At 42.2% G+C, this 26,323-nt stretch overlaps 1 protein-coding gene and 1 long non-coding RNA gene across 5 annotated transcripts in view; one reads left to right on the top strand and one right to left on the bottom strand.

Moving 5' to 3' along the window:
* Positions 1-268: 268 nt before the first annotated feature.
* The window catches only part of nr6a1a (nuclear receptor subfamily 6, group A, member 1a), a 134,584-nt gene continuing 108,529 nt past the window's right edge, over positions 269-26,323 (bottom strand). For all 4 annotated transcript variants that reach the window (XM_005472894.4, XM_005472895.4, XM_005472893.4 and 1 more), the window contains 8 exons: positions 16,403-16,633; positions 13,020-13,075; positions 12,004-12,164; positions 11,122-11,352; positions 9,449-9,703; positions 7,040-7,161; positions 6,807-6,959; positions 269-5,545 (listed from right to left, as the gene is read on the bottom strand). In XM_005472894.4, the coding sequence (XP_005472951.1) occupies positions 5,415-5,545; positions 6,807-6,959; positions 7,040-7,161; positions 9,449-9,703; positions 11,122-11,352; positions 12,004-12,164; positions 13,020-13,075; positions 16,403-16,633 (1,340 nt within the window). In that variant the 3' untranslated portion in view covers positions 269-5,414. The remainder of the gene's footprint in view (positions 5,546-6,806; positions 6,960-7,039; positions 7,162-9,448; positions 9,704-11,121; positions 11,353-12,003; positions 12,165-13,019; positions 13,076-16,402; positions 16,634-26,323) is intronic.
* LOC112841811 (uncharacterized) lies at positions 8,239-9,606 on the top strand. Its single transcript, XR_003213197.1, has 2 exons — positions 8,239-9,345; positions 9,435-9,606. It is a non-coding gene; the product is annotated as an uncharacterized LOC112841811 (long non-coding RNA).

Consider the following 26,323-nt stretch of genomic DNA (forward strand, 5'->3'; position numbering starts at 1 on the left):
TGGCATGTTTAAAGCAGACAACTCCTTTCCAGGCTGAAACACACTTTGTGTTTATCCTAATGATACTATCTCACTGTGAATAACACATTGGAGTACACGAAGCAGAAGGTCAGGGACAAACGCATCCAAATTCCGGTCCTCTCAGCTTTTAACGGCAGACCTTCTGCCTATCAGTGACTGAATGGAACACGGTCTCATTAGTTTCTATCATCTTCCCCGTAGAAAAGCCAAGAGTCGGACAGCGAGAAACTGGAAGCCAGCCCGAGTGCACTTGCATTATGTTCACATTTATTTTGTTTCAAGTCCTAACACATTCTAAACATGCTTTTAACACATAATGGATCACATTCTTCACAGGTAGTTAAAGTAACAAGAGCAGACAAGAGATTTCTGAAGAGAAAAAACATAAATGGCGTTTCAGTTTCTGATGACTGTGTATGAATCCGTTTGTTCCCTGAGATATGTTGCCGGTGTGCTCCTCGTGTGCCTGTAACAAAGCTCTGACAGCTGGACACCTGCTGTTCTGTCTATAGTGTTTTCAGTTACAGGGAATTAGGGGATGGTGCTCCATCCAGGACAAGCAATATGGGCCTAAATGTCTATATGTGTGTGTGTGTGTATGCGTAAAAACACAATGCTTCAGGCCCACCAACATGTATGAAGTCAGTTTGAACAGGAATCCCTAAAATGGTCATCTCTGGCTCTGGTTTAGAAGCCACACCCACTTTCCTGTTCTTCTAGTTACAAGGGAAAGCAAATTAGATAAAAACTAGAGGGAGTGGACGAGCATTCTATAGAAAGTGTGGTGAATACAAGCTGTTTCTGTGGGAAAGTGAGTCTTTTGAACGTCTCACTTACAAATGAGTTGATGGCGTTAAAGGCCATTAACAACAGGACAGCGACTTTAAAGGCTGAGCCTGGGTGTCGTCCTGTGTCCAGCCCCAGTGCTCACACCACAGCGGTCCGTCCATCTGTGGTCACAGTGTTACGGTTACACGAGTGAGTAAACAGGAGGAAGTGTCAACCTGACCACGGTTACATCCTGCGATTGACAACTGATCACATGCAGCACCGGCTGCTGGGGTATAATACTGAGTGTGTTATGTGCTTCACCAACGAACAACAATCAAACACACACACACACACACACACAGGCATATCATGGTATGGCGAATTCAGCAAACAGCCATTCAACAGATAATGAGGCATATTTGGATAAGGTCAACATGGAAAAATGCAACACTGGTTAACTTCAGCCAGAACATATCACATGAATGCTTAATCAGTGCACTGACATTGTCATTGACATTCTTTCATCTTTGGTATGTGAGTTTTGATAACAGGGTAGGAGTGAAATATAAGATGATGCTAATTTAACATGAAACAGCACATTTAAAAAAAAGAAAGAAAGGAGGAAGAGGGTCCCTAAAAGTACCTGAGGTAGAGAGGAATACAAGGCAACGAAGAAGAAAACAAGTGTTGGTGGTTCACATGCCTCTGTAAGGTCAACAAAAACATTGGTGTTATGAAACCAATAAATAAGAAAAACACGTGTTTGACATTAGTAACACTGTGAAAAATACAGAGGTAGTTTAGAAATGACACATCCCTTTGTCTGCACACAACCAATACAAACACAGGAAGTGAAAAAAAGAACACCAGCGTGCGTGTATCAAACTGTAACGTTTAACAAGTGAGAGTGCTGCCAGTAAAGGTGGCTGCAGTGGGATTCACTGTTGATAAGCAGATATTGTTTGGCATCACATTAAAGGAGAAACCCCTCAGATCCTGCTCCACTGTCAGATCTCAGTGTGATCAGTGCATTCCTCCAGTCATTTTGCTGTTTTTCTGGCAGTGTTGCACAGACACATGGGACAGTCTGACAGGGTCTCTGAGCAGCGTTTAAGGGGATTTGAACCGTTTCATCACACTGAGACCTTTGGTACATAGACGTGTCCTGAGATATTGTGATCTAAAGGGTTGATTCACCAAAGCTACATGATAATGTAATATTGTCAGATAGTTTGGTTTAATGTTTTCAGAGTTAATACATGTGGAGGAATGCTGCCTCTACATGTAGCCAATGAAGGAGATTTTTTTTAAAACATAACACTATCAGTTGTTTGGGAGGGAGGCAGCTATCTCAAGCTAAAAGCCAAACATTTCAGCACCGCTAAAGGCAACATTAAATGGATTTGTTCATCTCTGCAAAATCTGAACATCCAGCAGTTAGCCAGCGACCCATGGAGGATCAGGGTTTGGTCGAGCTGTTTTTATACAACCTGAAACACCTGAAACAAAACTGAAGAATTTAAACATCTTAGACTTTCTGAAAATGTGGACCCAAGTGGTTCACCGGTGATCAGGTGCATGGTAACCTGGTTACCATGGTAACGGTTAGGTTCACATCTATTCCACCCAAAGATTAACTTTGGAACCTAAGAGTTTATCAAACTGTGCTCGTCTGGCACGTGACTCAAACGTAACCCTACCCCTGTGTGGTGTGCTGGTCACCTGATGGATGAACATGAGGCTTTTGTCTCCAGAGACGGCTCCACAGCACAACATTTGAGGTTTAAACTTATTCCAAGATTACAGAAACAGATCCAAAATGTCAGCAGCATGCATGTAAAGCATTGCTGACAAAGCCTGAGTAATACTTTCTTTAATGAACACAGTGAACAAGTGAACGTCAACAACAATAATGAAGAAATCAGCCAAAGTTTAGAAAATGATAGGTGTTGTCTTCACTCCAAATCAAACCCAAAAAAGCTAAAAAGACATTCTTAATTATAAACTACAAAAGGTACATTAAAACATTCAAAAAACTCAAAAGACAAAAAGAGGCTAACTGAAGCATTTCAAGAAGGAACGCTGGATTGGACTGGTGGTTTTGTTAGGGCTGCGCACAATGGGAGGGAAGCCGTGACATTGGAAAGATGCCTTTTGCTTCGTCCGTCATCAATGCTGAGAGTTTTAGAAAACCTGCCCTGCAAACTAATTCTACTTTCCCTGAATGAAGGGGAGTGTGGGTGGGGTGGGGACCTTGAGGGAAATAAAGTTGAAACAACAAAAAACAAAAACACCTTTCTACAACAGGACCTACAATGTCCTGGAAGCTACATCTACTAATACTACAAGTACATCAGTATGGTCACTGACGAACTCCTGAATGCAATACATAACACTCACTTTACCCTGTATATATCCAGGTCAGCAGGGACCTGAGAGAGGAACACATTGGGTGGGCAGTGGCCAAGATCAAGGGTTAAGGTCTCCAAACCTCACTGTCGTGTGCAAAAAAGGGAGTTGTTGCGGGGACTGCATTTTGTCTGCATTTCAAATGACGCAAATCGTGAAGTTGCCAGAAAAGACACTTCAAGTGGTCAGAAAAGATCATCTCACACTTTAAAAATAAAGACCATTTCTCTATGGCTACACTTTTTAAAACAACGTGCATATCTGTGGGTATGCAAGCCAGGGGTACATCCCCTAAAATTCTCCAAACCTGGCCTAAACTGATTGAGGTAAAGCCCTAGTCGATCACACCGAGTCCACTTACGGCTGGATTAAAGTGATTAGACGTTCAACTTTAAGCCAGTTCTGCATAAATGGTATTTTCACTTTCATCTCATTTAAAAACAGTCGGACCGTAGCTGGATGTCCACGCGGTCTGATGCCCGTGGAAACCAAGTGTGGTCTGATTTACATTCTACATCTAAAAACGTTTGATTGCCATTCAAAACTGGCCAATAGAACTTTGAAATTCAACAACTTGTTTGAAAAATCTAAATTAACCTCTTAAGCAAAACTGATCGATCAATAAACACTGATTTTTTAAATGGTTGGTTTCAGTGGGTTCCACTAAGATGGGCAACACCAAGCAGCCACAACATTAAAACCACGGACAGGTGAAGAGAAAAGTAATCGTTACTTTGTTTCTATGCAAAGCTCTGCTGGGAGAGCTTGAGTGCTGGGATTAATGTGGAGCCAACCCATATAGGGTTAGGGTTACAATAACATCCAACCACCCAAATAAAAATCCTTCCCCAAGGCTAAAATGTATTAAAATTAAAATTTATGGGCCTGTTTCAATTGTGAGTAAAGCAAAAACCCAACCCTAAGCTTGGGTTATCAGTAAAGTGGTGTTTGTTAAAAATGATGGCATGCCCCAGTACCAACTGTCTCCCCCAGGACTATGGGAAAGCGTGGTTTGTCCTCAAATCGAACCAAGCTCAAAATTCAGTCTGCAGGAAGCGTTATCCATGACATGAGCCACTGCCAGAGACCACAGATGGGCTGACAGACCCAAATGTCCCAATACATCAGAAACTTCCCCGATATTTCAATGTTGTGGCTGATCGATGTATGTCGCTTTCACCCGTGAAGCTCGCACATTTTTAATCACATACAGCCAGATATGCTGTGTCGAGAGCAAGCGAAAGTGCACCATCTTCCTTGGCAATGAAGAGCAAAAAATGAGAGCCATCATGTCTGCTCTGTGCATATGTGTGCACGCGAGAAAACGCGCATGTTTGCAATGAAATGTGGAACTTTTCTGTCCTGCAGAGCGTCTTGCCTCTGAAACAGACTGATTCATTTCTTATCCTCATCCTTCATGGATAAGAAAAGGGTTTTGTTGAGCTGTCAGCTCCCTACCCATCAGCGGGCGCTTGATATAGTCTTTGCATAACACTTTGGTCAAGAGAGAAACATAATAAAAAGAAAAACAGCAAACCTAGCTATCCGCCCCTTCCCCTGCAATAAAGCCATACATCCCTAGTCTATGATTGTTAAAAAATACCCGTATGCTCCTATTCAATGATCCCACAGATCCAACAACTGTCACCTTAACTCATGGAATGTTAAATTGACAAGACCGCCTCCTAAAAGTAGGATGTCTGAGAGTACTTTTGCTAATTCATTTTGCATTTTCAGTGTAACAAAAAACTGTTTTTCAGACTGATTTATGCAGCTTCTTTGAACATTCATCTCTGATTGAGGTACCAAAGCATCCACAGGGTTTTGGTTTAGACTGGTTTAGACCTTTTCTTCATTTAACAGTAAGAAAAGGTACCTGAAAATAGCAACAACATCTTCCTGAGGTAGTCTCAAAACACTCGTCGCGCGTGCCTAGGCGCCCCATCTGTATAAAATAAACTCTTTTAAAGTCTAGCTCTAACAATGGCAACACTGACACATGGAGCAAAATGGATACACGCTTGTAAACTCCAAAGACCAATGCATCTACGAGCATTTGTTTTGTACAGAAGCATGTGCACAGTGTAAATCAGCATACATTCAGCTCTGTCGTGTAATAAATATATAAAGAAAAAAGTTACAAAAAACAAACTAGCTGCTTGTCACATTCACGAGAGGGGAGACCAGTCCTCGACTCGGGTGTCGGGGAGGGTTTAGTTTCCGGTGGAGGCGGTCACGCAGGGCGACGGGCCGGTCCTGTAGCTGGTCAGGCTGGATTTGCAGGAGTGCAAGACTGCTTTGAACAGCAGAGGGAGCTGCTCCAGAGGGACGTTCACCAGCTTTGCTGAGAAGAAACCCGAGACACACGGCACTTTAGTTCGTGATTAGCTTAGCTTCTGTACAGCCGACATTTTCATTGGTCACAGTCGTGTCCAGGAGGCAGCCCAAGTGCCGAAAGCTGCAGTTCCTCTGGCGGCCACTAGAGGCTGGGTCCAGCAGTGTGCCCAGATAGACGCCCAGATAGACGGTCTAATTTGGACAGGTTTACGTGTACAAAGTGTAACGACCTTTCTTTGTCACAACTTTTACTGAGGCCATTTATTTTTTTTAGAACTTATGAAGCTGATTTTGGTTCAGTTACGTCTAGTTTACGGTTTCATCTTGTTGTTCATGGTCAAAATTACTGGCAGTAGCATTTATTTCAGTTTTTATTTAGATTACTTGTTACGTCCAATCATTCAAAAGTTTCAAAGAGTTTTATTGGCGAATACAAGAAATGTATGCAAAGTGTCTCTATTTATCCAAAGGTTTGGCCATGATGGTATTTATTACTAGAAAATTGAACATTCCAGTTGGTTGTGTTTGATTCAATTTATGAGGTAAAACCACAAAAGTAACTAGATTATGATTCAAGCTAGCTTTCCAGCCAAACCCGGTGTATCTTTGTATCATATTTACTACATGAGTTTCTGAGACCTCAGTCTCATCAACATGATCAATACTTGCCATAATTTCAAAATGTTACGGACAGCTTTTTTTTTGTCTAAAATTAACATTGTTGTTAACAAAAAGTTGCCCAAAAACGCCCAATGTGTCAAATGGAATACAAAAAATAAATCATACACAACATGATATAACAAAATAAAATGTGTGGATTTTATTATAAGGGTTAATAAATATCTCAGCTCCAAAAAATCTGAATTTTCTGGCTATTTTTTGATGGGTTGGGTCTTACAGGGTGAATGCACTTTTTATAGTGTTTGTGTTAATAACAAAAGCCATGTTTTCTTTTATCCCATTAGCTCAAATAATTTAACCAAATAATTAATTAAATATAAAATTTTGCAACGGGTTTTGGCATTGCAGTGTTTCTCCCCAAAGACATGGCACCATAGAGGAACAACACAGGTCATAAGGACAGAAACTGAAAAAGAGGCTTTTCGACTTTCATGGCTGAATACAAATCGGTGTGGCACAATACACTGGATAGTATCACATTTTCTGACAAAAGTGGGCAAAAGTTCAAAAAACTAGCATATGAGTATCTAAATGTGTTTCTAAAGTCAGTCTTCAATAATAGTCTAAACAGTTCTTTGAGGCCTTACTTGAGATGCAGCGGATGTCCGGCAGACACATCATGATCTCAGGGAAGCGTTTAGGCTGCAGTGGGTACTTGGACTCAATGTAGTCCTGACACACGCACCAATAGCGCTTATTCAGCTGCTCAAGCTGGGAGATGTTGGACAGTCCTCTGATATCTGTGGAGCAGAAGCTATCAAAGTCAAGCGGGGAAGGTCGCGATGGCAAAAACTCAACACGCTGGAGATTTTGTTGTTACCTTGATTGAGGAAGTTGATGGTTTTCATACAGGCGTACTCCTCATTGCTGATCTTTAAATGGTGGAGTTTGCGAAACAGAATGATCAACCTCTCCATTACTTCCATCCCATCCTCGCTGAATCTGAGGAATCACACACAGACTTGTCAGTTAAGCTGAAAAAACGCAGATCTATGAAGCTAGACGGTGCCTTTAAGGCTCCAACTCAAACCATGAGTTGCTGTCCCCACTACAATCCACATAAAAAAGAAGACAAAAATCCCCTCAGCACCATTATCTTAAGCTTCCATGCTTGAATGGACAAGGCAAAGCAAATGAGGGAGGAAATATGTCAGATCTATTAAAAGTGCTTAAAGCATCCTGCTCATTCCACAGCTTTTTGAAGAGAAGATTCATAAGTTCATTCCACATTTTAAACATCAATTTTCTGCCTTGCACTTCTAATCTCTTTCACAAACTTCAACAATGCCACTGTAAATCAAACGTCCACGTCTAAAACCACTAAACTGTGGGCAAATTGACTGAAGCAGCAGAGTTATATTAGGAGAACGTGTCAGAAGGTCAAATTATACATGTTTGATTTACACAGGAACACTCCCTCTCTTCCCCCACGCATCCTTTTCTACTTCAAGTGAAACAAGCGTATATAGTGAACATGCCAGACAGTGCTAGCCACAGCTCAGCTCTGAGGAGTCCTCCTCTTCACGGACCACTTCACTGGGTCTCACCCAGCAATAACACTTGGAGAAAAATATTAAACCCTTTTAGAGATGATGAGCTCACAAAGTGAAACATCTTGGCTGTGCAGAGGGAATGTTGAATTCCTGATTGCTGTCCTCATTTCTACTGAAACACTGAATTAGCACAGCTCCCAGAGACTAAAAAGAAACATTTAATATCTTATAGTGAAACAGCCCCACTGTGACTGCTGTGGGTGAGGCTGAATTACCAAAACAGACAACACGAATGAAGGCAGTTCTTTCTGCTACGTATCAATATCATGACTATAGAATTAGATCACTTGTTGTTTTTCTTGGTTAAGCTACTTAACTTCAGTGTCTGGCAAGGTCTCTGTTACAAAATTACTATATAGTAATTCAGAAGTTCTCTACTGCTAAAAGCTAGCATAAAAGCTGGCATAGAAGCTAGCCTTGGCTGTTTCTGCACTGTCGCTTAAACAGTTAGCCTCCTTACCAGCCCTCATCAGCAGCCTTGTGGAGATTTTTTTAGCTTGCAGATGCTTCAGGTTCAAAAGCTCCTAAAAGGCTAATATTTCTATTATTGTTGACAGAAAATAATATGAAAACGTCCACAATCTAAAGGTCATTGTCTGTGCCAGCTAGCTAGCTTGCGTTGTTAGTGACACAAACATAGGACTGGAATAGGCTTACATAACACTAGAGGGAAATATGCTAATTCAATATTAGTCAATAGTAATGGTAATAGTAATAACTGATTTATGTTGCTAACCCAGTAAAGTCTAACTGTAACATTCCAAGAAGGTTTTACAAAACGTTCTACAAAAAACTATTATTGTAGAGTTTTTATAGCTGCTGTTGTGATTTGGTGCTATATGAATAAATGATTTGAATGACAGTTACAAAGTTACAAACAGCTGTCTTGTTACAATACCAGCACACAAATTGCACTGTAAGCCATCATTCGGAGCCCTATTTCTTGTCTTTCATACGCTGACTTTGCTTTAAGATCTGCTTTAGAAGTTAGCTAGTTGCTAACTCTATCGGTTGTCTGCTAGTGGGTACACATATAGCTCTTTCCCTAAAAAGAGAAAACAGCCGTGGCTGAAACCAAGTTTCTGAGAGCAGTAAGTGAAGCACAGCTGACTGCAGGTTCTACTTTGGTAAAAGCACGTCAACGCAGAAATGCCATAACGGCCACCAGATGGCGATAGCTGTAGTTGCAAAAAGACTTGACCTCTGTTAAACACTTTCTTGATAACTTTTTTTTGGCCTTTATTGAATACAAAAATAATGTCTCTTTTGGAAATATAAGTAATCCTATGCTTCAACAAGGAGGGTTCAACTTGGTTCTACTTGCTCATTGGCTAATGATGCTGATAAGCCAATGAGCAAGCAGACCCGCCCCTCCTCATGACATGTTATTGTTGTCTGTTTGTTTTTTTCAAACCACGGTGGCCATGGTAAAACAAACTAATCCTAAGGCTTCAAAACAAGAGCTCAGAAACCAGTGGACGACGTCAGTGTCCATCTATTATATCGTTTGTTCTGTGCACCTCTAAGAAAGACAGGGGAGTTATTTAATAGTTATAAACTAAATGGAGTAAATGTAGGTGTTTTCTTGGCTCTTCAATAATTCAAGTTATTCTAAAGCTCATAAACGAAACAACCAATTGTTTTCTCCTTTTGCTCTTTAAGCACTCGCCACTCACCCCTGAAGCTCGTCGTCAGATGGCGTGTACTTTGCGGTGATGTCAGCCAGCTCTCCAAAGATCTGGCCACTGTAGATAGTGAGGCAGGAGAGCAGGATGAGCTCCTGCCAGGTGGAGCTGAGCAGGCAGGTGTAGTCCTCTATGGAGAGCTCACAGAAGAAGGGCAGCTTCTTGATCCAGGAGATCTGGCGGAAGAGCAGCTCGTCTGCCAGACGGCACAGCAGAGCAAACAGCTCCACTTGTGTTACTTTGTACCTAGTGAGCAAATAATAACGACACGTGGTTAGGATGGACACATATGAGGTGGGCAGGAAAAGTCTGATTGTGTCAAAAAGGACCTGACATGGCTCAAAACAGCATTCCACTCCACAACACACAGCTGTAGTTTACTTATTCCTGTTTTCAGCGGCCTTCACGTCCCTCCCTGTCTGATTTCCTGTCCCTCTATATTCTCCTCATTTCACAACGCAGGAGATCTGCTTAGCCTTCAACTAAATCTCCAAAATTCTACATGAGACCTCTGTCACCAACAGAGAGCAGCTGACTTCAGGCCATTTCCTAAAGCGTTTCACTGAATCCAGCTGAGGAATAAATGTAAAATAATGAGGAATGAGGACGGATAATCAGAAACCTCCCCAGACTTCAAATTTTGACCTTTATACTGACGAGGAGAAAAAATAACTTAAACTTTTTCTCAGGTGTTTTTAAAAGAGCAGGAAAATGTCAGCAGAGCATTTCTAACTAACTTCCTTTAGAAAGCATAAATTCCATCTGTTCACAATAACAGAATTATTTTGGGGAAAAAACACTTATCATGGTCAATATAATTATCCCACCCACTCAACAACCGACCTTTTTACTGAGCCATAGCACAAACCGCTGCGTGTTTTATCTTCCAGTTTACACGCACTATAAAAACGTTGGCAGCAGTTTGAGCTGCCACGTGAAAATGCATCAAGCCAAAAACAAATCACTTTAGACTTCAGGGGGAAAAGGAAAAAGTAATGAAGCACAGAGCTCACAACGCAGGAGATGTTTGGTTGCAGACCAGAAGAGCTCCACGTTTGCAGAAGAGACTCATTCAAGGCCAGTATGCTGAGGACAACCTGGATAAAGATCCTTTGTCCTTTGGTCAAATAACACAAAACCAGAGTTGTTTGGTCACAGGGACACTGCTAGTGTTTGTACACAGAAAGGAAAGGCAAGCCCAAGAACACTGATGGTGGGAATTAATGCTGTGGGGATGCTTCAGTGTATGTGGAAGTGGAAGAAATGATGAAGAAGAATATGTGAAGAAAACCTCACGCAGTCAGCATCAACGACCAAAAACATATGATCCTAGCTCTCTGTGGCATGAACTTTATATTCAGAGAATATCCTCCTGTTGGAAAGCTTGTGAGGCCGCCAGGCTCTCAAAATATTAACACAGAGGTTCTCCACAAGAGCCTAATTCCTATTCCAACACACCTACACCTCACTTACCAAGGTAAATGGCAACGTTCACGACATACAATTAGAAAAAGACTAACAAGTTTGGTTTACTGGGAAGAACTGTTTGCTACAAAATGAGTATCTAATTGTATCTAATTGAGAATTGTGCTTTCTGAAACCAGCGGCACTCCTTTCATTTGGCCACGCCTCTACACAATGCATAATGCTGAGTATGAACTCACTCTTCTTCTATAAGCATTGGAGTGGTCAGAGGGGTCAGCTCTTCAGCAGCCACCAGCTGCTGCACCAGAGGGTGGGACTGTGGGTAGAGGTTGCGGGGCTGAGAGGCCAGCAGGCCAGACTGGGCGGCGTAGCTGAACAGGTGAGGCAGGAGCTGGTAATGCGTGGGCATGGAGGTGTTAATGTACTGGTCCCGCAGGGCTGCTGTGTAGCCGTTCATTTCAGCGGAGCGACTGGAAGCACACAAAGGTCAAAGGTTACAGTAATCCAGATTTTGTTAGTACTGAGGGGACAAAAACACGCTGGCTCACCACGTCGGGGTTTGCATTTCTCAGGCAAACCCTCCTTTAACCTCACCCTGATGTGCTGTGCTTCATCCCCAATCAAACTCTTTGCATTTTTTCACAAACTTGCAGACTAAACTTTGCATTCTGGGCCTGTGCACGAGCCCATGCGATGCAGGCTTTCTGTTTGCTGTTCATTTCTGGCAAGGTTTAATTCCATCTCATAAAAAAAAGAAAAAAAGCCATCCCCCTGAATAGTTTTCAGGCTGCTGAGATAAAACCTGATGTTTACACAAAATGAGACTAAAATAAATGCCATCATGCAAGTACCTAGACAATATTTGTCCTTGATGAGTGCAGATAGACAATATGCTCGTCTCCAAGCAAGAACAGCAGATAGTGCGGTGAGCTCTTTGTGTTTGGTTGTCATCAGCGAGCCTGAGGAGCTGCATATTCAGGCATTCTTTGGCCGATGAATACTTTAACTAAAGTCTGGGTGAGATGGGAACGAGGTGTTAGACTGTCAGGGCCGGCTCATTATCTCAAAGATGGGGCGAGTGCCAGTGGCGCGTAGCTGAGCGGATGAGATGAACGACTCACTTGGATGACAGAGTGGAGGCAGGCGACGGCTGGTTGCCCTCCGAGGCGCCGTTGCTTGGCGAGCTGTGGTCGCTGTCGCCGTTGTTGCCCCAGGTGTGCTCCGGGGCGTCCTCCTTGAACTCCTGGCCCGACATGATCCGTTCGATCTCCTCCTCTGTTATCTAGAACACGTGCGCGCACACACACACACACACACACACACACACACACAAAGGGAGGTTTGGAACTTACAGCACATCCACGCATGTGCATCAGTTCAATTGATTAGCACCAACTAGCAGCGCACGGCTTTTCATTAAAATGCTGAGGAGCAAGGACACAATCACATAATGACACAGAAAGAAAAGAGGCGTGTGTGTGTGTGCGCGTTTGATTGGATGAGTCACACACTTAAAATAATAAGATCTGTGCAGGTCAGCACGAGCAGAAAACACAGACAAAAGGCATTCTGAAAGGCTTCAGCAAGCCTGCACATACCACGTCTCGTGTCTGTGGGAGGTCAATTCACTTTCATTTCAGTTCATCCCAAATACTGTAACAGGCGTTTTCATTCCATATTCATGACAGAAAGGTCCTCCTTTCATTAAGGGCGCTGGTTCTTAATGGAAGCCGTGTTTCTCTGTTTTGACTCGTTCAATTGAGCCCGAATGAATCGACCGCGTCCCTCCCCGTGAATAGCGGCTCAGTGGTACTTATCCTCATGTCACACATTTTTCTGACCATTTGTTCCCTTGCTTCACGTTAATAATGAAGGCACCGCTGAATGGGGACTAATCAGCTGCTACACGATTATACAGATGATATAACAAGGTCAGGGCTCGCTCTCATTATGAGCATCCCGAAGAGTAGGACTGCAGCACTCCAGCTCTGTGTTATTTAATGGCTTGTGATCTGAGTGGGTTTACTGTAAGCACAATTCCTCAGAGGCTGAGCCACAGCGATGATGTTCAGGCTGACTCGGAGCCAGGGAAAGGTCAGCACGCGCCACAAACAACACAGTCCTTCAGTCCATTTACCTGCACAGGCCCAATGCTTTTGTTCCTCCCTCCAGGCATGCCGTCCTCTCTGATTGCTACATGACAAAAAGCAGGAAAAAGACATTTGTTCCATTAACCAAACATGATCGGTGTCACAGCTCTCCCTAGTGGCTAAAGCACATCACGCAAAACTGTCCCACCATCCACTTCCAAATACAGCTTTTCTGCTGCCAGGCAGTCATATTTTTTCGGTACACTTACAAGCAAAGTACATTTCATTTCACAGTCTTAGTGTTTGTGTGCGAGTGTTACATAATGGTTCTTCAGTGTAGATAAAGTCACTGTGATTAGTGTGTCTGGGTCCATTCTAAGACAGGCACTTGAAGAATAAGGCCATGAGGACAGTCACTTACAAGTTTTAGCCACATGGGGGCAGCACGTGTCTGTGGAAGAAAAACTGCAGCTCCGATCTGCTTTCTTAAATCGTGTGTGTGTGTGTGTGTGTGTGTGTGTGTGTGTCACTAAGCATTCCCAAAGTCCAGGAGGGAGAAACACAGATTTATTGGTAGAATTGCCACATTTAAGCCTTTCCAGGTTTTCAGGGACTTTGCGAGCAGCTGTTTGTTTAGCTCACAGATAAACGGGGCAAAGTCCCGACAGAAGCAGCTCTGCCACTCAGCAGACATCTTAAAAACCTGATTTTGACACATCTAAATTTCAGGGGCAGATCTATACACATGTTTCATATACACAGTGTGTAACCTTCTTTTTTTCTTTAGCCCACATAGTTTCAGTAACATAAAAAATATGAATTTTGATTTTCTGTACTGTAGAACCTTTTAATAAATAAGCATGTAGCCCAATAAGTACAACAATCTAGCTACTGAACATGAGGGGGAGTTTCTGTTACAGCTTACATTTACACAAAGTGCCACAAATCTGCACTGTGAACACCTTTTTACCAAAAACTTAAACCTCATCTTTCAGGATTTATTGGGCTGATTTGACTACTTTGTATTTCACCTTTAAAAACCGTTTACCTCGCCTTGTTTGGTTTCATTGTTTTCAGCATGATCTCACATGGCTGATTTTACAGTTATTTATTCATTGTGACGTACTGCATTAACACAATGATCTAAAAATCAGACAAGAAACATAAAAGTAGGAAAAAGTTAAACATATTTAGTGAATCATTTTCATAACTTGAAAATGAGAAGTTGAAAAATGAGAGAAGTGTTAGGTGTCACAGTGAGACGCCACACAAGTTATTGTGCAACTCCAAAAAATAGTTTGTGTCCACTATGAGACAGCAGGAGGTGTCTTCCACCTGCACGCAGCGTTGACACTGCAGCCTGTCTTTGACTGTGACATTCAGTGGTGTACTTATTGTTTTGACACACAGAACAAAACAAACAGCTACACTACACACTAACCACACACTCCAAACATCACAAATCTCTCCCATCTCAAAGCTCCCTATCGATATCCCTAACTCTCTCCTACAACTTTGACCTATTCCTAAACAACAAAGGTCACATTCAGCCATATCAATTTTGGATTGGTACATTTTTCCACCAATAGGAAGGGGGAGGCATTTTTCCTTGGTTTGTTGTTGTTGTTAGCGCGGCCATGTTCATTGTTCCTTCCTGCACTAAACATATATTATTTAGAAAAAAAGCACTGTGTAGTAGGGCTGTGCGATATGACCAAAATCTCATATCCCGATATAAGAATTCTATCGTCCCAATAACGATATAAATCACAAAAATGTAACATTTTCTGTAAATTCTGTGAATCTCGGGCAGCTCGACTTGCGTGAAGTGTTTCCAGCTGCGCGTCATGCAGCTGGAGTCGAGTGTTTTAACCGATGCATGAAACGATACATTTATAGACATAAGTTGTAACGGCCGCCGTTTTCTTTGTGAGTATTTATTACACAGCGTGCTGCGGGGAAAAGCCTGTTCTAACGTTTTAGTCTAAGGTTTATTTTTTAGCACCTGGCGGCTCTTTTTTACTTCTCATCCGTAAATAATCTGCTCTTTCACGTGATTCAGTTTATTTTGAAAAGTCTCAACAGGATCTTGAGCTTTATTGTGAAAGGTTTATGTGGAACATAAACAAGCGGACACGCGATGGTGTTACCGTCGTTGTTGCTAGCCACAGCGCATAAAAACAAGCGCTTGTCCGTCCGTAGTGTGGTTATATTAAATATAAGAGAAAGAGAGAACTTTAAGAAATTAATGTAGCCACTACAGTGAGCATCAAAACGATGAAAAATATTGCCGTAAACAGTTTATTTTGCGACACCACGAAACAAATAATAGCGTAAAATGAAACGATAGACGTTTTTCTATCGTCATCCGATATATATCGTTATATCGAACAGCCCTACTGTGTAGATGTTTTATCATAACTCTGGTGTAACGTGGCCTATCAGCAACATTTAAAAACTGCTATGTAGTTTGAACTTTAACCACAAGTTAAAACAGAGACTCAGCAGAGCTGCATCTTGTTACTATGTCATCTTAAACCGGTCACATGTTAACCTCGTAAGCCCCAACGCCCCCAGATATGGGGGCAAAAGGCAGGAGATCGGTTAGGCGTTGGGGCTTAAGAGGTTATTAACTTTGGAATACAGAACGTGACTGTAAGCTGGGCTAAAGCAGACTACACACATGCTTTATGAGGAGTCGTTAGCTACTAAGATGAATTACAGCATCTTTCAAACTCATTTTTTCATATCGTGTAACCTACTGTCAGTGTTGTTCCAGGGAACAGCATCTGTTAGTCCATCCTTGAGGTATGGATGGTTTAAACGTGTGGCCTCATTGAATCAGGCTTGCTGTGGATATTCAGGGGAAGTGCTCCGTCTACAACAGTGTTTAAGTAAGTGGCACATGTCACAGTGAAGTCCACATGAATGCTTAAATCAAAGGTTGCCCGTAGCTCAGGGAGTACAGACGGTCACCTACTAATTGGAAGTTTGGTGGTTCGATCCCCGCGTGCTTGCCAAGGTCTGCATGCCAAATATCCTTGGCCAAGACATTAACCCTAAGTTGCTCTCCGATGGATGCATCAGAGCATGAAACACTTAGAGGATAGAAAAAACTCCCTGCCGTTGGTTTCAGCGCCATGGCTGATAGTGTACTGTACTGAAAAATAACTGTTAAAACCAGTCTTAGAAAAACAAGGTGACTGGAAGTTTGTGAAGACGTTTCATTTCAGAGACGTCAAATTTAAAAAAGTCCAGTCACCTTCTTTTTCAAGCTCTCCAGACACGACCTTCAAAGACTACTGTAGTACCTCTGATTCTTTTCTGGTCTGGGTACTAGTTCTTTTTTCATGGTTACCACGACTGGACGAGTCAGACATTTATTACCAAACAAACGTCTGTTTTTGGTGGCTGGAAACATCTACTTTACCTTTACGGTTCATTCCCATCTGAAGGCACTTGAGCAGGCGGCAGTACTGGCAGCGGTTGCGCTGCTTGCGTGACATCTCGCAGTTTTTGTCGCGGCTGCAGCGGTACACGCGCTTGTTGCAGATGCTGCGCTTGAAGAAGCCCTTGCAGCCCTCGCAGGAGATGATGCCATAGTGCAGGCCTGTGGCGCGATCTCCACAGATAAGGCAAGTACGCTGGTCAGTTGGATCATCTGCAGATGGAAGGAGAGTGGGCACAGGAGAGGATTTAGAACCATTTCCATCAGCGTCTTTACTGTAATTCATCTAAAGCTTAAAAAAAGGTAGTGGGAGCAAAAACCTTGCTGAAGGCACACATTTTTAATTGAAATCACGAAGGCGGCTGGGGCTTAAGTGCTAGCCAGGCACTGGATAATCCAAAGGATTCTTAAACTCCAACTCTCATTTAGTGAAAGTGGAGGTATAACAGGCAGTACAATGGAGAGCTGAGAAATGTCTGCAGGTCTGAATGAGCTCAAAGGACACAGCTGATTTGTTTACAGCATCTCCTTTCTCTCCTCTTCCTCACAGTTTCTGATAAAGACGCCGCTCTCTTAGACGACACCTGACATTTCACAAAACTTGCTTCAGGTAACAATATGTGACAATATTACTGTAGCCAGCACCTGTTGCATCCTTAGTGTTAGCACACATGTTCCACACAGGCGCCCCCTCAATCATTAACCTTCATTCTGTTTCCTTAAAGAGCGCACAGTTTTGGCTGATTGCCTCAAACAATGAAAAGTAGTTATGAAGGGAGGGTGGTAGGAACACATGTGGGGAATGGGCTCACATGTATTTGATGTCCTGGATAAAATGATGTAAAATAGAAGTTAAAATGATACCAGTGTGTGTTTGTAAGACTGGTGTGGCAGCTGGCTGACCATGAAAGACAGTGAGAAGGGAAACGGGTCCCATGGTGATTCGAGAAGAAGTGCAGAAGGAGAAATACAGCATGAAGGAGGGGAAGAGGATCAAAGAGAGCCGGAGCCAACACAGGACCATCGTTGTGAAGCTACACTTTGTTAATCACAGAGCTACTCTCAAACTGGAAAGACAGCAATTTGAGGAAGCTGCTGAAAATCTTTCCTTAATCCTCCATCTACCTCCAGGCCACAGAACGCACATAATGAAACTCACCGAGGAAGCTGAGAATTAAGTTACAGCGCGTGTTCTCGGCTGTTCGCAGAGTTAAGCCTCATCGCACACACACACACACACACACACACACACACACACACACACACACACACACCAAAAAGCAGTTCTCCACCCCTCCTCTATGAAGGACCAGGAGAGCCTCGAAATGTGTGTCGTTTTGTTACTTACTGTGAATTGTGCGACAAATACAATTTTTTTTTTGTATTTTGACAATAATGTTATTCATTATTTGATAATTCAGTGGAAAATGTTTTCAAATTTTCAGAATTAAAAAAATGATCTTTTAAAAACTAAACTAAAAAAAGAGAAGTAAGTAAATGGATTTATGAAAATGAATTAGGAATACATATTATTAATTTAATGGAATAATTAATAAATTTTGAAACATACTCTTATCCAGGGTTTACTGCCTAACTTTCTTATATTTAAGGCTGATTTAAATAACAGCTGCCAGTTCGTCCCTTGTATTAACTGCCATGTCTCAAGGCAAAAACTATTAATTTAACTTCATTTCTAACTTAACAAGCGCACACGTTGATTCTGAGCTGAAAACAGACAAGCATCAAGCACCATGTGTGAAGTTTCACTGCACCCACAGTAGCTACACCTGCTAAAAATCCAGATAATCAACCTGTTTTTTATAACATACACAATGACGAGGAAAAACTGAATTTGATTTCTTATTCATTCATTTTTCTCTTTGATCTTTGGGATTAACTGGATCTGACAAGGATATAAATTTAGCATCAACTTTGAACAGAAAGTCATTTTGAAAAAGTTTCCATTGTGACTCACACGTTGTGCCAGGAAGTTGGAAATGGTCACCCTCTTAAACACTTTCTGACAGACAGAAAATGCACAATTCTATATATCAGTTCTGCAGGACGGGGCACGAAAGCTCCCATCATTGATCATCCACCTGAGGTTTGGGGTATTTATTATTTTGTCTGTTTCCATATCTCGCCCTGTTCATCCACAGGTGTAGGGAGAGATTTCTGGCTGATGTTAATGAGTGGGTGTTGCTGTCTCTCCAAAATTGCGCACTTACATTTGTCTCCTTCTCAGGATAAATCTGAATTTACTATCAAAATGAACACTGCTAGCTGGTTAGTAATGCTGAGAGATATTTTCACAGCTAACAGGAGCATAGAAGAGCAGGCCTCCATTAACGTGGAGTGATGCTGCCATTCAAACAGTCCACAGGTGCAGGGTCAGGCCTCCATTTCTCCACTGCAGTGTTCAGTGTCTGTGTTGGGCATTTACAGTCTGAACACAAAGCTTTGGAAAATATCATCTTTAATTCTGACTTTGCAAATATTTTTGAAAGGAGGTTTTCATCTTGCCCAAGGATATTTGGCCCTACACTGGAGCAGACGGGGATCGAACCCTCAACCTTCTGATTAGTAGGTGACCTCTGGCACCTGAGTCGTGGTCCTCACCCAGAAACAGGTGGGGTACCCAGTCTGAGTCATGGACAAGTTCCTGCCGAAGTTGAGGAGTTTAAATATCTCAGAGTCTTGTACACAAGTGAGGAGAGAGAGGACCGGGAGATCGACAGACGGAGTGATGCAGACGCTGGTCCATCGTGATAAAGAGAGCTGAGCGTAAAAGCGAAGCTAAAACTCTACTCGTTGATCTGTGTCCCTAACCTCACCTATCATGAGCTTTGGGTAGTGACCAAAACAATGACATTGAAGATAACAGCGGCAGAAGCTTCCTCCGAAGGGTGGCTGGCCTCTCCCTTAGAGATAGGGTGAGAAGTTCAGCCATCAGGGAGGGGTTCAGAGTAGAGCCGCTGCTCCTCCACATCGAAAGGAGCCAGCTGAGGTGAGCTGACAAGGATGCGTCCTGGACACCTCCCAGGTGAGGCATTCTGGGCATGTCCCAATGGGAGGAGGCAACGGGACAGACCCAGGACAAGCTGCAGAGATTATATCGCTCACCTGGCCTGGGAACGCCTTGGTGTTCCCCCGGACAACCTGGAGGAGGTGGGTGGGAGAGGGAGGTCTGGGCTCTCTGCTTAGGCTGCTGCCCCCACAACCACGTTCAGGATAAGCGGAAGAAGATGGATGGATGGATGGATGGATGGATGGATGATACTAGAAGGTTATTTGGGCCGAAATGTTGTGACTCAATATAACAGTGAAAACTGAGATTTAAATTTATTAGAATTTATTAAAAAAAAAATATATATCTTGGTCCGATGCACCTGTCATTCATTCGGGTGTGCAGAGACTTTAAAACCACTGTCTGATAATTAATAAGACTTTAAATTGCAACAAACCATAAACTTATCAGGGAAAATGTTAACCAATATCATCCAATAAATGGGTCCAGGGCCATTTTGTCATAGACTTCCATGTAACACCAGTCCTTATTAACAAAGAAGGCACTCCCTGCCAGCCATCTGCAGGTTTAAGGTACACTCTCAGCTGTGATACAACCTCCTAATGCCCATGTTTTATATACAGCACTCACCTATGTTTGTTTGTATATTGTGTTTTAAAAATGAAAGAAATAAAATAAGTTGAGGTACCAGTTTTTAGATTTTCTTTTTTTGTATGTTTGTTTTTCACCCAGCAGTTGTGTTTGGTTGTCTGTTATTGGCCAGCAACAAGACATCTTGTATTATGAAGTCCACTCACTGTCCTTTCTGCTGTGACCAGCGGCTGTGATGACAAAGGGCTACGGCCATTACGGACAAGTCAGAAGGAGGCTGCTGTTCGGTAGGTTAATGCTGCCTGCTGAGCTTGAAGATTAACCTGTAGATCTTTTTAATGTAAGACTCGTGTCTAATGCACTGCACTGCAGCTGTGGTGGGAAAGCCAGTCATGGTGACAGACATGTTTCCTGAGACTGACTGCATGAAGGCTTCTAGAGCTTGTTGTTGTACCTATATGTACTGTGCTGGGCCCTTCTTCTGAATCCCTCTAACTATAAAATGGAGCAGTTAAAGTTAACGCCTCATTCTTGCTCAGAAACTGCCAAACATACAAACAAACAATCAAACCTTATTTATCAATTTAATGTGAAGTTTTTTTCTTTTTAGACCCAACTAAAGTCATACAGGCATTTTTAAATCAACCTGCATTTAAGCAAAGAATGAACCAACTTTGGAATAATGACAAAATGACTTGGTACTGATTTAATAAAGTGTTCTACTTTATCCTGGGAAGATTCACCTGGTGAGTCTTAACATTAAACCCACCTGTGCACTTGACAAAAATCACACACTAAAGAACATGACTTTTGAACCTGTTGTGTGTGTGTGTGTGGCTAAATCACCAGAAGAATCCAACACACACACACACGTACGCACGCGCACACACACACACACACACACAGTGAGGTGTTGCCGTTTAGCTCGTGGGACATGCTGGCTTGAGGAAACCTGATACTGTGGCTGTTGTAAATGGTTGACCCAGTCATGCATCCTGATTAGGAGGCACAGTGTTTTGACAATAAACAGACCACAGTAACATAATCTTTATTATTCAAATGAGTGGGATTAAACTTTTGTGCGTCTATAATTTGAAGGGGCAGCTCATCAGAAAGAGATATGTGACTGAGGTGAGAGCTAAGCCTCCCAGAGAGAGGGGAGGGGCCTGGATAAGCAGGCTGCCGGGTTCATGTACTAAAAGTAATTAGAAGGAGGCAGAGGGGGGCGGGGGGGTGGCATAAAGCCTCTCCCAGAATGGTGAATAGAGGACTTCTAAAGCCCTGAGACAGATTACCATTTAAATGGTGTGAGGTTTAAGTTTGCTGCCTGCTGAAGACTGCAGGGGCAGCTATACTGTACGAGACAATGGGCCGTCACACGGTGAGCCCGTCCTGGGATTAGAATTTAACTATTCTGGTGATTAACTCTATACGGTACACAGGTTAAGTCGACTCTGAGAGAAAGCCCCAGCAGTTAGAGAAACGTCTCCTGGCACTGCCTCGTTTGATCATTTTCTTAAAAGCAATGTAAGTGAAACATGATTAATGCAATGCTAATATTTTATTAGATTCAGTTTTTAAGGTTATGTTCTTGAGTATAAAACAATAAAAACATCTCATTGTCTTTCCTAATATTACCTATTCACATCTGACCTTTAAAACTTTATTTTGAGCATTTTTACGTTTCCAAACCATTAAAAATCAAAAATGTTCAAACCCACTCTGGAACTAGCTTCTCTTGCACACATCATTTTCTTTCATACACAGAGTTTAAATCAGGATAGTTTGCACAGCTGTCCTTCCTTGCAGGTAGCACAAAACAGGAAGTCACACACGCATGTACAAACAAAAACACTCCCTGTGGCTTAGACCAGGCAGCATATGACACATGATGCCCACTCACAGCAGTCGATGCACTTAAATATGACAAACTAAAGATCAGTTTGACTGCTGGTGCGATCCAAAATGGACACAGCCTTCCCAGGGTTTCACACTCTATACTGGTTTCTGTGACACTGAAACTGATGCTCATAATCTGGAGCATACATTTTGACTGTTTGTTTTTTTGACTACTATAGTTTCGCCGTACTTTTAGTTGCTTTTGCAGACTAACACCAAGTTCCCTCTGGATCTGATTGGTTGAAAAGTTTGACATTTGAAATGGAAAGCTATGATATGATAATAACTGACCTCAAAGATAAAGAGGAAGAAACAACACGAAACATAAACACTGGCTCTGAAATATTAACATTAACAAACAATAAGAGCAGCCTACATTTCCAGCTCCTCATCCTGTTTTAGGCTTTACATGAAAAGTCCTATAATTCAGATTCATAACAGACACGGTGACTTTTCAATGAGTTTCAACATATTAATGTATTAACACATAAGTGCCAATGAACCTGAATGAACTGTACAATGTTCTGGTTTATAAAGAGGTTCATTTAAAGCACAGTCAGGCACAAACTGGCTGTTAAGTAAGTGGATGTTCAAGAGTGATGCACCAAACGTACATGTGCTGTGACACAGGATCTTTTCACTTCAGTTCTATGTTGTCAGCAGCAGTGCACCTGTTGCAAGGTGACAAGCTAGCATAATACACACTCAGAGCAATAAGTACACAGCTCTCAGATGATGTGAGGACACGCTGTCCCTGTCAGCTTCTCCTTCCTCGTAATCTCAAAGAGTCTTACTCACTACTATAAGTGCAAAAAAATCAAGTGCATACATAAAATGAACACTGGATTCAATAAACGTGCATACCTGCCTATTCTGTTTGTATCACCATGACGATGTTAGAAGATCAGGATCTAAACAAAGGGCTTTACATTACTTCTATAAGGAAACATGTTGTGGAGGGTGGAAACATGGAGGCAGGAAAGCAGGAGAAAATGTGACAGAAGGAACCAAAAGACTACTGTCCGAGTCGGGAAGCCACAGCTTTCCAAAGTGTTTCCAGAACAGTGAGCACACTTTAACCCGGGAACACAAACTCACTGCAACCAACCATTCTCCTTGGTACTGCCAAGAAGACTTGGATGAATATCGATGACAGATAGTTTATGATAACAAAATATTGGAAAATGTACAAATTTCTTTTTTTTTTCTTTTTTTTTTTGCCTGTCCCGTTTGGCTCTTTTGCCATCAGAATTATTGTCTAAAGGTGAAGAAAGATGCCCAACGGATTTACTTTACCAAATGGACCATCCCAGCCTTGCCGTATTGGTCTATTTGATTCACCTTTTATTGTTTATTTTATTTTCACTTGCTAAATACGGGACAGACTTGACTGGGGAAAAGAAAGGGGAGAAAGAAAGAGGGAAAGAAAAACAGCGGGGAAGAGGAGCGGGGATAAAGGGCAAAAAACAAAAACCAACAAAATAAGCAGACAAAAAATACATATATCAATCACCTGGATCACCTGTTGAGAAAGAAAAAAGAGAAAACAAGCAGAAAAAAAAAAAAGAACAACATAATAAACAACATCACGATGATCTATGGGAATATGACAGTAAATACTAAATATTAAACATTATTGTGCAGCACGTAAGATCGACAGCGCACAGTGTGCTTTGAGGTAAATGTATAACCTTCATATATATATACATATATATATATATATATACATATACAGTGGCTTGCAAAAGTATTCGGCCCCCTTGAACTTCTCCACATTTTGTCACATTACAGCCACAAACATCAATCAATTTTATTGGAATTCCAGGTGAAAGACCAATACAAAGTGGTGTACACGTGAGAAGTGGAACGAAAATCATACATGATTCCAAACATTTTTTACAAATAAATAACTGCAAAGTGGGCTGTGCGTAATTATTCAGCCCCCTGAGTCAATACTTTGTAGAACCACCTTTTGCTGCAATTAACAGCTGCCAGTCTTTTAGGGTATGTCTCTACCAGCTTTGCACATCGAGAAACTGAAATTCTTGCCCATTCTTCTTTGCAAAACAGCTCCACAACTGCCCTGTGACGGCCTCAGAGGTTGTCTAAGAGAATATTGGGAGCAACAACACCATGAAGTCCAAAGAACACACCAGACAGGTCAGGGATAAAGTTATTGAGAAATTTAAAGCAGGCTTAGGCTACAAAAAGATTTCCCAAGCCTTGAACATCCCACGGAGCACTGTTCAAGCCATCATTCAGAAATGGAAGGAGTATGGCACAACTGTAAACCTACCAAGACAAGGCCGTCCACCTAAACTCACAGGCCGAACAAGGAGAGTGCAGATCAGAAATGCAGCCAAGAGGCCCATGGTGACTCTGGACGAGCTGCAGAGATCTACAGCTCAGGTGGGGGAATCTGTCCATAGGACAACTATTAGTCGTGCACTGCACAAAGTTGGCCTTTATGGAAGAGTGGCAAGAAGAAAGCCATTGTTAACAGAAAACCATAAGAAGTCCCGTTTACAGTTTGCCACAAGCCATGTGGGGGACACAGCAAACATGTGGAAGAAGGTGCTCTGGTCAGATGAGACCAAAATGGAACTTTTTGGCCAAAATGCAAAATGCTATGTGTGGCGGAAAACTAACACTGCACATCACTCTGAACTAGAGCTGGGCGATAAAACGATAACGATATGTATTGCGAAATAACTTTTTCTCGATAGAAAAATTAAACTATTGCGATAGGCCTCATCTCTCGTGTCCTCTTAAAAGAAAAAAAAAGAACAGCCAATCCAAATTAAGTAGCGCAGAGCCGAACCAATCACAGCCGCAGCGTCACGTCACGTGACTTATTACACAGCACAAGTGCCAAGGCGCACATGTGTATTTGTTTGGGAAGCAGCCAGCCGTGCAGCCCGGGTAATGAAGGAAATGAGTTTGCCAACTAGAGAAAAATCAACCGAGAGCGTGAGCGAAGGTTACCGAAGAAAAAACAGATGATGGTTCCAATGCCGGAGAGCTTGTCGAACGGAAGGGCCACAGAAGTTCCGTAGTGTGAAGGTATTTCGGCTATTTCAAGTCTGACAAAAAACAGAGTAGCGCGCACTGTAAATTGTGCCGAAAGCAAGTCTGGAAATACAATAAAGCGGTGCATGCTCAATCTCTGACTGAAAGCGCTGATTCGTCATTCGGCTTTTGTCAGACTAAAGCAGTGGTTCCCAAACTTTTTTTGCCAGGCCCCCCTTTGTTTTACAAGAAAAATGTTCGCGCCCCCCCCCCACCACCACAAACACATCCTCCAAACACACACACCCATATTTTGTTTACAAACTCCATTGCGGTTTATTTCACACCTCAAACATTTAGTAAACAATTAAGCAAATGCAAGTAAACGGCAATAAATTACAGGTAGTAATAAAATATACTACTAACTCTTTTACGCTGCGTCCACACCTACACGGGTATTTTTGAAAACGCAGCTGTTTCTATGCGTTTGGGCTTTTCGTCAACACGTAAACGGCGTTGCGATTCACCGAAAACGGAGATTATTTAAAACTCCTTTTTTTGCGTTTACGTGTGGACGAGGAATACAGAGTTCGTCACGCAACGTCAAAGGTATGTGCCTCTTTTCACGTCACGCTGTGCGCCACGTTATTGTTTACATGAGATGAATTGCAGATAGTCAGATTAACAGTATTTTGTCTCTATCTTCAGGTTTTACACGCTTACATACACACACGCAGTTACTGTCCCTGCATTTAGAAAGGCAGAGGCGTCACGGTGTGATTATTTTACCTGTAGTTGTTTTTTTTCCTGTGTAATAATTTTCAACATTGTTATCAATACATTTTAAAAAAATGCCTCTCTGTGCAAAATGGGTTCAAAAACAAAAACAGCTGTGGGATACTGTTTGTCCGTGATTTGAACAGGGGAACAAATCGTGGCAGGATCAGCCTGATATTATTTGTATCCCGCTGTAACTTTACCGTATAAAGAGCTAACATGTCCAAAATGTCAGGAGTAGTTAGTGATTACAAGAAGTGTTTGTGAACTAAAAATCAAGAATGTGGGATACTGTTTGTCCGTGATTTGGAGAGCCCAGCGCTGCTCCCGACACAGGGAAACTAATTTTGCAGGGCAGACCTACCTTGGCACTTGTGCAGGTGAAGCCAAAGGGAAGATATGCTTCACCATATTTTCCTGTCTTTGGCTTGGAAGGAAGTTTGGAAACATATTTGGCGATGCTTCATCTCCTGCTTTGCGTTTGTGTGGGAGCCCCGTCAAAAACCTGTCCATTATGCTAGCAGTGTCCAAGCTTTCTTTTTTTCCTTTCTTTTCATACCGCGCCCCCCCTGCAATGGCTCTGCGCCCCCCCCAGGGGG

Source organism: Oreochromis niloticus, linkage group LG12 (genome assembly GCF_001858045.2).
Source record: "Oreochromis niloticus isolate F11D_XX linkage group LG12, O_niloticus_UMD_NMBU, whole genome shotgun sequence".
Taxonomy (NCBI): domain Eukaryota; kingdom Metazoa; phylum Chordata; class Actinopteri; order Cichliformes; family Cichlidae; genus Oreochromis; species Oreochromis niloticus.